We start from the raw sequence: 14,637 nt of genomic DNA on the forward strand, positions 1-14,637 counted from the left end.
GTTACCTCAATGGGGATATGCATGTCCCCAACAATAAGTATATCATATTTCTTCTTGGCAGTAGGGAAAGGGAATTCAAAGTCTCCAATAGTAAATGTTGGAATTTTTTCAATGGAGTTGATACTATGATCTCGAAGTTGTTTCCTCGCAAAGTGTATCGTATGCTCATTACCATTAACATGAAAAGTAACATTGCCTTTGTTGCAGTCAATAACAGCCCCTGCAGTATTCAAAAAGGGTCTACCAAGGATAATCAACAAACTGTCGTCCTCGGGAATATCAAGAATAACAAAGTTCGTTAGGATAGTGACGTTTGCAACCACAACAGGCACATCCTCACAAATACTTATGGGTAAAGCAGTTGATTTATCAGCCATTTGCACTGAGATTTCAGTAGGTGTCAACGTATTCAAATCAAGTCTATGATATAAAAAGAACGACATAACACTAACACTAGCTCCGAGGTCAAATAAAGCAGTTCTAACGTAATTTCCTTTAATAGAGCATGGTATAGTAGGTACTCCGGGATCTCCTGATTTCTCTGTTATTCCAGCCTTAAAAGTATAATTAGCAATCATCATGGAAATCTCAGCTTTAGGTATCCTTCTTTTATTTGTAACAATATCTTTCATGTACTTAGCATAAGGAGACATTTTTAGAATATTAGTTAAGCGCATACGTAAGAAAACAGGTCTCGTCATTTCAGCAAAACGCTCAAAATCCTCATCATCCTTTTTCTTGGATGGTTTAGGAGGAAAATGCATGGGTTTTCTGAACCCATGGTTCTCTTTCTCTACCATGCTTCCTAGCAACAAAATCTCTTTTATCATATCTCTTATTCCTAGATTGTGGATTATCAAGATCAACAACAGGTTCAATGTGAACATCATTGTCATTATTAGGTTGAGCATCGACATGAACATCATCATTAATATTATCACTTGGTTCATGTTCATTACTAGATTGTGTCTCAGCATCAGAAATAGAGATGTCATTTGGGTTTTCATGTGACTCTATAATAGGTTCACTAGCAGCATGCAAAGTCCTATCGTCATTCTTTTTTCCTTTTATTAGAAGGACCAGGTACGTTAATATTAACTCTCTGAGAATCTTGCTCAATTCTCTTAGGATGGCCCTCAGGATACAAAGGTTCCTTAGTCATTCTACCACCTCTGGTCACAACTCTAACAAAATGGTCATTATTCTTACTAATCATCTCATTGAGCAAATCATTTTGTGCCTTAAGTACTTGTTCTACTTGAGTAGTTATCATGGAAGCATGTTTGCTAATAAGCCTAAGGTCATTAACAGTTCTACTCGTATAATCACCCAAGCGATCAAGCATGTAAGCATTATGCTTTAATTTTTTACTAACATAAGCATTGAAATTTTCTTGTTTAATAACAAAGTTATCAAATTCATCCAAGCATTGGCTAGCAGACTTATTATAAGGAATGTCACCTTCATCAAATCTACGAAGATAATTTACCTCTACTACCTGTGTTGGGTTATCAAAACCATGTATTTCTTCAATAGGTGGTAGATTCTTAACATCTTCATCTTTAATACCTTTTTATTTCATAGATTTCTTTGCCTCTTGCATATCTTGAGGACGGAGGAATAGAATACCTCTTTTCTTCAGAGTTAGTTTTGGAGATGGTTCGGGAATAGTCCAATCATTATCATTGCTCAATATGTTATTCAATAGTAGTTCAGCTTGTTCAGCACTTCATTCCCTAAAACACAACCAGCACAACTATCTAGGGTTAGTCCATTATAAAAGATATCAAGTATTTCATTTTTCTTGAGAGGGTGATCAGGCAAAGCATTAAGTAACCGAAGAAGCCTCCCCCAAGCTTGTGGGAGACTCTCTTCATCAATTTGCACAAAGTTAAATATTTCCTGCAAGGCAGCTTGTTTCTCGTGGGCAGGAAAACATTTTTCACAAAAGTAGTAAATCATATCCTGGGGACTACGCAGACAACCAGGAGTAAGAGAATTAAACCATATCTTAGCATCACCCATTAATGAGAACAGAAACAGCTTAAGAATATAATAGTAACGATTTTTTTCCTCATGAGTAAATAGGGTGGCTATATCATTCAATTTAGCAAGGTGCCACAACAGTTTCAGACTCATAACCATGGAAAGGATCACATTCTACCAAAGTAATTAACTCAGGATCGATAGAGAATTCATAATCCTTATCAGTAACACAGATAGGTGAAGTAGCAAACTTGGGATCATATTGCATTCTAGCATTTAAAGATTTTTCTTCTTCTTCCACTTGCATGGCAATTTCTTAAGATCATCTCTATCCTTACAAGAAAGAAAGTCCCTAGCTACTTATCCTTCCATAACATAACCTTCAGGTATATTAGGCAATTCATATCTAGCTAGGTCTAGTAGGTGCATCATGATGTTCAGTTTCAATAATTTCATCAGATTCAGAAATATCATCAGTTTCAGCATTCACTAGCAGTTTGTTCATCAAGAAATTCACCAAGTGGCAAAATAGTATCAAGCAAGATATCATCATAAGCATCATGCATAACATAAGTAGCATCATCAATTACTTGCGACATATCAGATTCAGTAGCAGGTGGTGGTATCGCAAATTTACTCATAACACACAGTGAATCAAGTGCAGAGATAGATGACAGTTCCTTACCTGCCCTCGTAGTTGAGGGGTAGATCCTGGTTTTAGCCTCTTTCAGATTCTTCATTGTGATCAACAGATATAAATTCCAAGTGACTTGGAGAATAAAGCTATACTCCCCGGCAACGGCGCCAGAAAAAGGCCTTGATAACCCACAAGTATAGGGGATCGCAACAATTTTCGAGGGTAGAGTATTCAACCCAAATTTATTGATTCGACTCAAGGGGAGCCAAAGAATATTCTCGAGTATTAGCAGTTGAGTTGTCAATTCAACCACACCTGAAAGACTTAATATCTTCAACAAAGTATTTAGTAGCAAAGTAGTATGGAAGTAACAGTAACGGTGGCAAACGTGACAATAGCAGTTTTGTAGAGATTGTAACAATAGCAACGAAAAATTAACTTAGCAAAGAAAAATATGTGGAAAGCTCGTAGGCAATGGATCAGTGATGGATAATTATGTCGGATGACATTCATCATGCAACAGTCATAACATAGGATGATACAGAACTAGCTCCAGTTCATCAATGTAATATAGGCATGTACTCAATATATAGTCATACGTGCTTAATTATGGAAAAAAACTTGCATGACATCTTTTGTCCTAACCTCCCATGGCAGCAGGGTCCTAATGAAAACTAAGGGATATTAAGGCCTCCTTTTAATAGAGAACCGGACCAAAGCATTAGCACTTAGTGAATACATGAACTCCTCAAACTACGGTTATCACCGGAAAGAATCCCAGTTATTGTCACCCTGGGGGATGCGGATCATAACTTGTAATAGGTGTCTATAACTTGCAAGATAGGATCAAGAAAACATATATATTCATGAAAACATAATATGTTCAGATCTGAAATCATGACACTCCGCCCCTGGTGACAAGCATTAATCATAGCAACATCAATCTCAGAACATAATGGACACTAGGGATCAAACCCTAACAAAACTAACTCAATTACATGATAGATCTCATCCAACCCATCACCGTCCAGCAAGCCTACGATGGAATTACTCACGAACGGCGGAGAGCATCATGAAATTAGTGATGAAGGATGGTTCGTGATGACGACGACGTCGATTTCCCCTCTCCAGAGCCCAAATCAGACTTCAGATCTGCCCTCCTGAGGAAGAACAGGAGGTGGCGGCGGCTCCGTATCGTAAAACGCGATGAACTCTTCTCTCTGATTTTTTTCTCCCCGGGTAGGAATATATATGAGTGGAAACGAGGTCGGCGGAGCCACAGGGGCCCCACAAGCGAGGGGACGCGCCCTGCATGCTTGTGGCCAGGTGGTGGCCCCTCTCCGGTTGATTCTTTCGCCAATATTTTTTATTAATTTCAAAAACGTTCTCTGTAATTTTTAGGTCAATCCGAGAACTTTTATTTCTGCACAAAAATAACACCAAGGCAATTTTGCTCAAAACAACGTTAGTCTGGGTTAGTTCCATTCAAATCATGCAAAGAAGAGTCCAAAACAAGGACATTTTTTTAGAAAAGTAGATACGTTGGAGACGTATCAGGTAGCAGACGATAAAGTGACCATATGGGCTAGCCGGTTGCCCCAGGTTGCACAGGTGGGTGACACGTGACCCCTTTGCCATCCGCTGGCCGACGGCAAAGCCCTTTGTCATTGATGACCCACAAGTGTAGGGGATCTATCGTAGCCTTTTCGATAAGTAAGAGTGTCAAACCCAACGAGAAGCAGAAGGTATTGACAACTAATCTTGAGCAAGGAATAACTGCAAGTACTGAAAGGTAACTTTTTATGGGTTTTCTAGTATAAGCAACAAGGAAATAAATGCAAGTAAAGTAAATTGTGCCGAGGTGCATCAAGTGGCCCAATCTTTTTGAACACAAAGGATAAGCCGAGGGACTAAACTTATAAAGACTAAGGCGTTCCTGAGGACACACGCGGAAAAATAGTCAAGTGCTTTCGCCATACTCTGTCTAGTACTATGTTTTGTATTGATAAGTGTTATGTGGGTGGGTCTTAACTAGTGCACCGTCTAGGCTAAGACAAGTACACTCTTATGATTAATCCATCTTGCAAGCATCCGCAAATACAAGAGAGCAATTTAGGCAAAGCCTAACCATAACAATAAGCTTTAGGATCTAATACCCCCTCATGCAAAAGTATGTGAACTAGGGTTCAGGTTTCTATCACTCCCGCAACCCACCATAAGCATTCTTTATACACGATGAATTCCCCTAGGTCCTTAAAAAGACGAAGTGTTATGTAGTCGATGTTCACATAACACCACTAAAAGAATAACACCTAACTTAAATATCAATCAACACACATATTACTTCAACATCATAAGACTACTAACATCTAGACTTTTCCCATGTCCTCAAGAACTAATGAAACTACTCACAAGACATAAAAGAGATCATGATCAGAGGTGATGAAAATATGATTAACAATCTGGTCATAACAATAATTCTCCAACAAAACTCAATAGCATTCATCATAAAAGAGTAATCAACACCGGTAGAGCAGAGGGGATAAATAGTGCGAGGTACAACTCCGATTGCAATGGTGAAGTAGATCGGATGAAGGTGGAGATGGTGCTGGTGTTGATGATGATGGTGATGATGATCTCGATGATGCCCGTGACGATGGTGCTGACGATGAGGACGATCTCCCCTTCTGGGAGGTGTTCCATTGTAGCATTGGCGGCTCATCGCAGCTCCACCACACGCTTCATTGCAACGTCAACACCGGTGCGACCGTGCTCCATCATAGCACCGTAGGCTCGTCGCGGGCTTCGTTGCAGCACCAACAGGATCCCGCAAAATGTTTCATTGCTACTCCGACTCCGACGCGGTGGTGCTCCATCACAGCACCGACGTCTCATCGCACCTTCCATCGGCCGTTGTCATGCTTCATTGCAGCTGTGGTGCAGCACCGGCGGCACGCCGTAGCTTCATTGCAACATCGACAGAGTGATGTGTGGCTCGATGATGCTTCTATGGTTGCACCATCAATGAGATCGACCACTCCCTACTCCGGCATCCACGCTCCCAACTCCGTCGCTCTGGGCTTGTAGCATGCCTCCGCTAGCAGCAGCCTGTGAAGGCAAGAAGGAGGAAGCGCGAGGCAAGATGGAAGGAGATGGATTGGTGTTAGGAGAGAGAATGAGTGGGGAGGGGCGAAGGTAGAAGAAAGCGGAAAAGGAGGAAGAGATAAGATGTACATGCACTTGGGACCATGCGGGGACACACATCAATAGGACGAGGCGGTGTTGCTGGATCAACCGATTGTTTTTAATCGTTTTCCTTTATTAATTTGCCCAAATATCAATAAAACCGTCTATATTTGGTTCAAATTGAATGAATTTCGTTGAGTTTGGATGTTTATTTTTATTTTAAGATCGGCTAGATTAAGTTCGCGGCTGGGAATCGGTGTCACCCCACGCTAAAAATTTCATCGACGATACCAAAAACGGTATTTTTCCATGAAAAATGCCCTTGGTCAAACGGCTGGAGATCCTCTTAATCCCCTCGCTTCACTTGGCGCAGCCGGCTGCTTATCCATTGGCGCTACGGAAGCAAGCGGCCACCATGGCGCCAGCGCCTCCCCCAAACCTCCGCTAAACCCCGCGGCCATGCCCGCCGGCTCCTCGTCCTCCACCACCGCCGCCGCCTCCCAAAATGCCTCCTCCGCCCACGGCCAAGCCACACCCGAACCCTCCGCCCCTCCTCCTCCTCGCCCCCCTTCGCTCCCCGCCCGCGCGCCACCTGGCCCCGCGGTGCAGGCGCCTCAGCTCCTCCACGACCTGCGTGGCCGTCTCGCCGTCGCCGCCGTCGGAGGCGTCTTCTTCGGCCTCCGCGACGCCCTCCGACACGAGCGCGGCGCTGCGGGCGCTCTGCGCCCACGGCCAGCTGCCGCAGGCGCTCTGGCTGCTCGAGTCCTCCCCGGATCCGCCCGACGAGGACGCCTACGTGGCGCTCTTCCACCTCTGCGAGTGGCGCCGGGCCGCGGACGCCGGGATGCGCGCCTGCGAGCACGCCGACGCCGCGCACCCCAGCTTCGGCCTCCGCCTCGGCAACGCCATGCTCAGCATGCTCGTCCGCTTCGGCGAGGCGTGGCACGCCTGGGGCGTGTTCGCCAAAATGCCCGAGCGGGACGTCTTCTCCTGGAACATCATGGTGGGCGGCTACGGCAAGGCCGGGTTCCTGGAGGAGGCGCTCGACCTCTACCACCGGATGCTCTGGGCCGGGGTCAGGCCCGACGTCTACACGTTCCCCTGCGTGCTGCGCACCTGCGGGGGCGTCCCCGACTTGAGGATGGGGAGGGAGGTGCACGCCCATGTCCTCAGGTTCGGGCTCGGGGCCGAGGTCGACGTGCTCAATTCGCTCGTGACCATGTATGCCAAGTGCGGGGACGTCAGGGCTGCGCGGAAGGTGTTTGACGGTATGGCCTTGACGGACTGCATCTCGTGGAACGCCATGATTGCTGGGCATTTTGAGAATCATGAGCGCGAGGCGGGGCTGGAGTTGTTTTTGAGCATGCTGGAGAATGAGGTGCAGCCGAATCTCATGACGATAACCAGCGTGACTGTTGCGTCCGGATTGCTGTCTGACCTTGATTTTGCAAAGGAAATACATGCTTTAGCGGTAAAAAGAGGTTTTGCTGCTGATGTCGCGTTCTGCAACTCTTTGATTCAGATGTATACTAGTCTTGGGAGGATGGGGGAAGCATGCACAATATTCTCAAGAATGGAGACCAGAGATGCCATGTCATGGACAGCCATGATATCAGGATATGAGAAAAACGGCTCCCCTGACAAAGCTCTTGAAATGTATGCACTGATGGAAGTAAATGATGTAAGTCCTGATGATGTCACTATAGCAAGCGCTCTTGCTGCCTGTGCTTCCTTGGGGCGAGTAGATGTTGGCATCAAGCTGCATGAGATTGCTACGAGCAAGGGCTTCATCAGGTACATTGTAGTTGCCAATGCACTCCTTGAAATGTATTCAAAGTCCAAGCACATTGATAAAGCTATTGAAGTTTTTAAGTACATGCCTGAAAAGGATGTAATATCATGGAGTTCAATGATCGCAGGCTTTTGCTTTAACCATAAGTGCTTTGAGGCTCTGTTCTGTTTCCGGCATATGCTGGCCGATGTAAAACCCAATTCTGTTACTTTCATTGCTGCTTTTGCTGCTTGTGCTGCTACTGGGTCTTTGAGGTGGGGTAAAGAGATCCATGCACATGTTTTAAGGCGAGGTCTGTCATCTGAAGGTTATGTACCCAATGCTCTTCTGGACTTGTATGTGAAATGTGGGCAGACAGGCTATGCTTGGTCGCAGTTCAGTGTACATGGTGAAAAGGATGTTGTATCTTGGAATATCATGCTTGCTGGTTTTGTTGCTCATGGACATGGAGATATTGCTTTATCATTCTTCGATGAGATGTTAGAAACTGGAGAGCAGCCGGATGAAGTTACATTTGTTGCTCTATTGTGTGGTTGTAGTAGGGCTGGAATGGTTAGTCAAGGTTGGGAACTTTTTCACCGCATGACTGAGGAATACTCAATTGTTCCAAATCTCAAGCACTATGCTTGCATGGTGGATTTACTGAGCCGTGTTGGGAGATTAACAGAAGCTCACGATTTCATAAATAGAATGCCTATCACACCAGATGCTGCTGTATGGGGAGCCTTGTTGAACGGATGTCGGATACACCGGCATACTGAACTTGGCGAGCTTGCTGCGAAATTTGTCCTTGAGTTGGAACCTAATGATGCTGGATATCATGTTCTTTTGTCTGATTTATATGCTGATGCTGGAAAGTGGGCTGAAGTGGCTAGAGTGAGAAAAACCATGCGAGAGAAGGGATTGGAGCAAGACTATGGGTGTAGCTGGGTTGAGGTTAAAGGAGATATACATGCATTTCTTACAGATGATGAATCACACCCGCAGATCAAAGAAATAAATGCCGTTCTACATAGCATATATGAGAGGATGAAAGCATCTGGTTTTGATTCTGTTGAATCTTATTCTTTGGAAGATAAAGAAGTATCCAAGGATGACGTTTTATGTGGCCACAGTGAAAGACTAGCTGTTGCTTTTGGTCTGATCAATACCACACCTGGCACCTCTATTTTTGTCACAAAGAACCAGTACACTTGCCAGAGCTGTCACGGTATATTGAGTATGATTTCTAAGATTGTTCGCAGAGAGATAACTGTCAGGGACACCAAAGAATTCCACCATTTTAGGGATGGAAGTTGTTCGTGCGGAGGTTCAGGCTAAGAAGACTACAATATGCGGCCATGTGCTCATACTCACCTCAGTTCTGAATCACCAGTACATAACTCTTTTCCAGCAAGCATTGTGAACTTGATATATATAGTCATTAGCAAGTAGAAGGATAGTTTCGATATGGCAATATGCCCACCACCAGCCTGCTTACTACTTAGATAAACATAGCTTATGTTTTGGGTTATATGTGGAAGCTCCACACAAATTTACAGCTTGGTGCATGACAAAAGATGGTGAAAAGTTATCCGAGATGCTGGGAATTCAGTTCCAACATACCTTGACCTCACAGAAAGTAATTTATTCTTTCTCTCTTTTTTATCAGTGAAGTCACGAAAAGGTCCTGTTATTTTATTCTTAATACTTTATATTGTTCCTGCCTTGCAGTCCCCTGAAGTAATGCTTCTTGGAGATGATATTTGCTTCCAACAACTTGCCAAAAGAAATATCAAGTAAGCTTATTCCAGCAAGGAAGGGCAGACTATTGGATTGCATGCTGTTTTGCCGAATAGGAGTAACTGTAATTGTAAGGCCTGTCAAATTTCAACTATAGGTTGTATAATGGTGGAGCTACACTTTTTCCTGGTTTTATGTTAGTAATACTGTACTTTATATGCCAGTGTGGACTGAGCACCAGCTCAGTGATAGGGGCATTGTCTAGAACTCTGCCGGGTTTGAGCCCTCCCAGGAGCAAACATTGCAACCTAGTTTCTCCCTTGTAATTGAAAAACATGAAGCTAAGGCATTCAGAATAAAATAAAAAACAGATTAGTGACTTGAATTACTAGCAAGTAGAAGGACAGCTTCGACATGGCAACATGCTCACCAGCAGGCTGCTTGCTGCTTAAATAAACATACTCCCTCTGTCCCTTAATATAAGACGTTTTTGCAGTTCTGAGACAGGTAGTAGCTTATATTTTGGGTTATATGTAGAAGCTCCATGCAACTTTACAGCTTGGTATATGACAAAAGATGGTGAAAAGTTATCCAAGATGCTGGGAATTCAGTTCCAACATATCCTGACCTCACAAAAAGTAATTTATTTTTTCTCTGTTCAGTTAAGTCAAAAAGGGTCCTGTTATTTCCTTCTTAACATGTAATATTGTTCCTTCCAGTCTCCCAAAGTGATGTTTCTTGGGAATGATATTTGCTTCCAACAACTTGCCAAAAGAAATATCAAGTAAGCTCATTCTAGTAAGGAAGGGCAGAGTAGTGGATTGCATGCTGTTTTGTTGAATAGGGGTAACGTAATTGTAATGCCTGTCAAATGTCAACTATAGTCTGTATAATGGTGGAGCCATTGTTTATAAGGCGGTAAAGCGACCTAAGGTGAGCACCACCTGCCCTAACGCCTAGGCGGCCCCTAAGCGCCTAAAACGGGCATATTTCTAAGGCGCTACCAGGGCGCCTTATTGCTTAAGCGTCTAAAGCGGGTCGCCTTACAAACAAGAGGTGGAGCTGTACTTTTTTTTGCTGGTTTTATGTTAATAATAGTGTATGCATGAAACTAAGCACTTCAGTGTTTTGAGATGACTTGATATGCCAGTGTGGACTGAGCGCTAGCTCAGTGGTAGGGGCATTGTTTAGTGCTCCAACTCAGCCGGGTTTGAGCCCTCACGGAAGCAAATTTTGCAACTGAGGTTCGCACTTGTAATTGAAAAACATGAAGCCAAGGAATCTAGAATGAAATAAAAATAGATTTGTGACTTGAATTACACTTGGACCTAAGATGTCCAGAAACCTTGAAAATGTGAAGGACACCTCCTCGGTGACTTATTTAAGAACTGTCAGAATGCTATTTTTTTGCTTTTTTGCAACAGTCAGTATGGTTGCCAAGACTGACCTGCGTCAGATTTTGCAGCATAGTCTCCAACCAGTTTGGCAAGTGGGCCAAAAGTATATTCACAACTTTATGCTCATAACTAAAGTGATCTTGACTTCTTTCATTTTGACATGTATCTCTCACAAGTTACAACACATAATGTAATTGTTTCATCTCATTTGTCATATTTCAGCACATTATACTGATGGATTAGTACTGGCCCTATAGAGATGTTTGGGTCTTGACATTGGGATAGTTTATTGTGCTTGTTTCAGCAACAGTGCTTGGTCAGGACCAAACCTCCCTGAGAAGCTGAGAGCACTTTGTATTTGAGCGCATTTATACTAGTGGATTAATGCCAACTCTTGTTGGGTCAATGTATGAAATATTTCTTGAGAATCCTGTGTTCAGTTACAACAGTGACATCCACAGAACAAAGGTATCCATATATGTTTTCAGACACCAAAGCTGATTTATGCTGGAGCTGAGGTTTGCAAAGGAACTCCTAAATCCTACTCCCTCTGTAAACTAATATAAGACGTTTTAGGTCACTTAAGTAGTGATCTAAAACGCCTTATATTAATTTACAGAGTGAGTAATAATCTTTGGAAAATGTGCATATGGATTGTATTTCACACTTCAGTTTAGAAGTTTTCTTACAGAAAAGGTATCATTATGTTGAGTAGGGAACAACAAGTAGCTGACACTGTTGCAATCCAAACCTTGGCAGCTGATACAATAGTGTGGATCACCACTTGCAATTTTTCTGTGTAAACTGAACTGTCCATCGGTGTACTTATTTTTGTACTACTGTGTAATTCTGTATCTACTTATTATTGTACTGTATAATTCTATACCCTTTAACTCATGTGCCTGAAGCTGCTACTAAAATCTCAAGACAACCGCTACGCAGTGCTACTGCCTAACCATATGTACAGCGTATGTCTGCCTAACCAGATGTACTGTATTATTATTTTTTTGAATAGAAAGGGGTTTCCCCCCTGCCCCACTTTTATTAAATAAGGAATAGAGCCCAAACCATTAACAAATCCAGTTCAAAGCATCTAGGAAGACACAATCCCACCTGGGAACCGAGGAAACTAAAACAGACATCACCTAGGGAGCAGAAACCTCCGAGCCTGACAGTAAATTTTATTACAGAGAGGTATGTCATCACAATATTTTATAATACCGAGTTTTTCTGTGTCAATATATGAAATATTTCTTGAGAGCTCTGTGCTCAGCTACAACAGTGACATCCACAGAACAAAGGTATACATATATGTTTTCTGACAGAAAAAATATATTTGTTGAGTGGGGAATGACAAGTAGCCGACTGTTGTAATCCAAACCTTGGCAGCTGGTACAATATTGTGGATCGCTACTTGCAAGTCTTCTCTGTAAATTGAACTGTCCATCAGTGTACTTATTATTGTACTGTGTAACTCTGTACACTTTAACTCTTGTGCTCGCTGCTGCTAAAATCTCAGTACAACCGTTACACAATGCTACTGTCTAACCATATGAAGATTGTATATGTAGAGGGAATCTTCATCAGGTTGTACCCTCTGATGCTTCTTAGCACCTAATCGAACTTGCGCAGGTCCTTTGTTCTTACTTGACAATCAAGTACATTGTTGATCGTCAAAGAGAAACGTGTTCCAGTTACTCGTCAATTCATGGTGTTTGATGCAACCTGTAGGTTTTATAACGATGTTATGCTAGAAGGTGTAACATGGAACCCCACAGTTGTCATGCCTAGTTATCACATTGGCTGGTTGAGGATCTTTGGCGAACCCTTGTACTGTCAATTGTCATTGAATTATGCTATCTTGTTGATCCTGCAGCTGATGCATTATATACTGATTCTGAACCTTTTTCTTTCTTTTTTTCAGATGCATGGGGAGCATTATTCAGAAATCACCAACACTTTGTGCCGCTACCAGAGTTTGTCTGTGTATGAATGAACATCCCATGATTTCAGGTGATGCTCCTGCAGTCCCATTTAACATCAGATTACAACACAGGTGATGCTCCTGCAGTCATGTTTACCAATCCATCCTTGACCGAAATAAGATCTCTATAAAAAACTGTGGCATCAAGAGACATGCATGTAACAAACAAGCAGTAGCATTGGGGAAACTCAAGATACTCTTAGGCATATGGTCCAGACATGAAAAAATCCCAACGGGACCAACTAACAACCAGGGAAACTAATGCTACACTAAACACTGTACAATCTATCTATTACTATAATTTCTACATAATTGTTAGGCCATGGGCGCACCGCAGCCATCTAGTGCCGTCGACATCGAAAGGGCGGCCAATCCTGGATCTACAGGCAACAATAAATGGTGGATAAGAAGCCTGACATGGAAGAAGAAGAGAGGAGGAAAATTCAGCAGCACAAGAGAGCATCGATTGGCCTCCCTTTCGGGTGAGCAGAGCAGAGCACAAGACATGAATATGATCATCTGGGGGGAAATTAGTTAATGCATCCCTAACCATGTGGCTATTGAATGGGTTTAGGCTAGCAGGATCCGTACGTGGGAGCGAGGAATTGAATGGGGCGTGCCAATGCCATGCAGATTATGCAAGCAAGCGAGCGAGCACATCAATTGCATGCTGGAACAGTTGGTTGTTGCTCCAATCCATGTTTGTTCTGTATCCTCTTTTTCATGAGCTTCTAGAACGTCTTTTTGTGTGTGTGGTTGTGACTTTTTTTTGTGTGTGTGTATGTGTGTGTGGTTGTGACTTCTGGGAATAGTACTACGTACATGCATTCAACCCATTTTATTGTCTAGGGCGGTTGGCAACATTTATGGGTTGTTGATTCATGCGTTGTAGTATCACTGATGTAGGAGGCGTGTGAGTTTTGTTTGGCCTGATTTCTTTTTATTTCATGTCTACGAATTTTGATGATTTTTGCAATAAAAATTCATTTTATAGTCTAGGGAGATTGGCAACATTTATTGATGTTGATTCATAGTAGTATAGTACAATGTAGAATTGATTTAGGTTTTACAGAGGAAAAAAGCACAGCTTCTGATGGAATTTTTTTTAAAGTATAAATGTTTTATGTCACTCGGCATGCATCAATTGAGTGCAAGAAAGAACTATAAATCGTCAGAATTACAGAGGAAAATACACTCCTTCTGATGGACATAGATACGTTCTATAACCAGACAATATGCATCAATTGAGTGCAAGGAAGTGTCTGAAAACAGTTTTCTTTCCAAGTCCCTTCCATGGAATTAAAGGAAAGAAAAGGACCAGGTCCTTTTCGGAGCGCTGTGTATTCATCTGTCATGTACGTACGACAGTTGACAGCGAAAAGTGAGCACGTACCAGTACTAAGCTTTGATTTGACAGCGGCAGCCTGGCCGTGGCCGGCATCACTTCCTTCTTGGACGGAACACCTAGGTAAATCGTGACCTTGGAAACCGCCGTACCAATTAAGTCAGTATAGTTCCAAACCCAAGATCGCTATCGGCCAAGCATATATTTATTTTCGTGCATATACTTCCTCCGTCTCGGTTTATCATGCCCTCCTGTAAGAGCAAGGACGAAAATAAAGTCGGCTGCCGGCTATAAGCTCATGTCATGTCATCTATAGCTCATCTTATAGCTAACATATACAATAATTGTTTAGAAAAGTGTACTACTTACTTATTATATGGTCCACCTTCATTCTCACAAAGTGTCTAGAAGCATAACCCCTCAAGTGGTGCTGGTTCTTAGGAGCACTTGCATGAAGACTTTTTGGATTTCATCGACAAGGTCAACTCGACTCAGGTATGTAAGCGATGACAGTGAGTGACACGTGCTTGTTCCAGCGTCGTAGTTGTCTAGAGAAATTGATGAATTTTCTAAATTATGTTTGGAATG

The 14,637-nt window shown here is 42.7% G+C and overlaps 1 protein-coding gene across 5 annotated transcripts; it reads left to right on the plus strand.

The window, feature by feature from the left end:
- Nucleotides 1-6,178: 6,178 nt before the first annotated feature.
- Nucleotides 6,179-13,702, plus strand: LOC123451314 (pentatricopeptide repeat-containing protein At1g15510, chloroplastic). 5 transcript variants are annotated; one of them, XM_045128247.1, is made up of 5 exons: nucleotides 6,179-9,222; nucleotides 9,315-9,961; nucleotides 10,043-12,776; nucleotides 13,024-13,186; nucleotides 13,279-13,702. In XM_045128247.1, exon 1 carries the CDS (start codon nucleotides 6,315-6,317, stop codon nucleotides 8,919-8,921), a length of 2,607 nt encoding a protein of 868 aa, XP_044984182.1. In that variant the 5' UTR covers nucleotides 6,179-6,314; the 3' UTR covers nucleotides 8,922-9,222; nucleotides 9,315-9,961; nucleotides 10,043-12,776; nucleotides 13,024-13,186; nucleotides 13,279-13,702. The 5 variants fall into 5 exon arrangements, with proteins under 5 accessions (XP_044984182.1, XP_044984180.1, XP_044984179.1 ...); XM_045128245.1 differs by having other exon boundaries at nucleotides 10,043-12,550; nucleotides 12,645-13,186; XM_045128244.1 differs by having other exon boundaries at nucleotides 10,043-12,352; nucleotides 12,452-13,186.
- The last annotated feature ends 935 nt before the right edge of the window (nucleotides 13,703-14,637 follow it).

The sequence above is a fragment of the Hordeum vulgare genome, chromosome 1H (genome assembly GCF_904849725.1).
Source record: "Hordeum vulgare subsp. vulgare chromosome 1H, MorexV3_pseudomolecules_assembly, whole genome shotgun sequence".
Taxonomy (NCBI): domain Eukaryota; kingdom Viridiplantae; phylum Streptophyta; class Magnoliopsida; order Poales; family Poaceae; genus Hordeum; species Hordeum vulgare.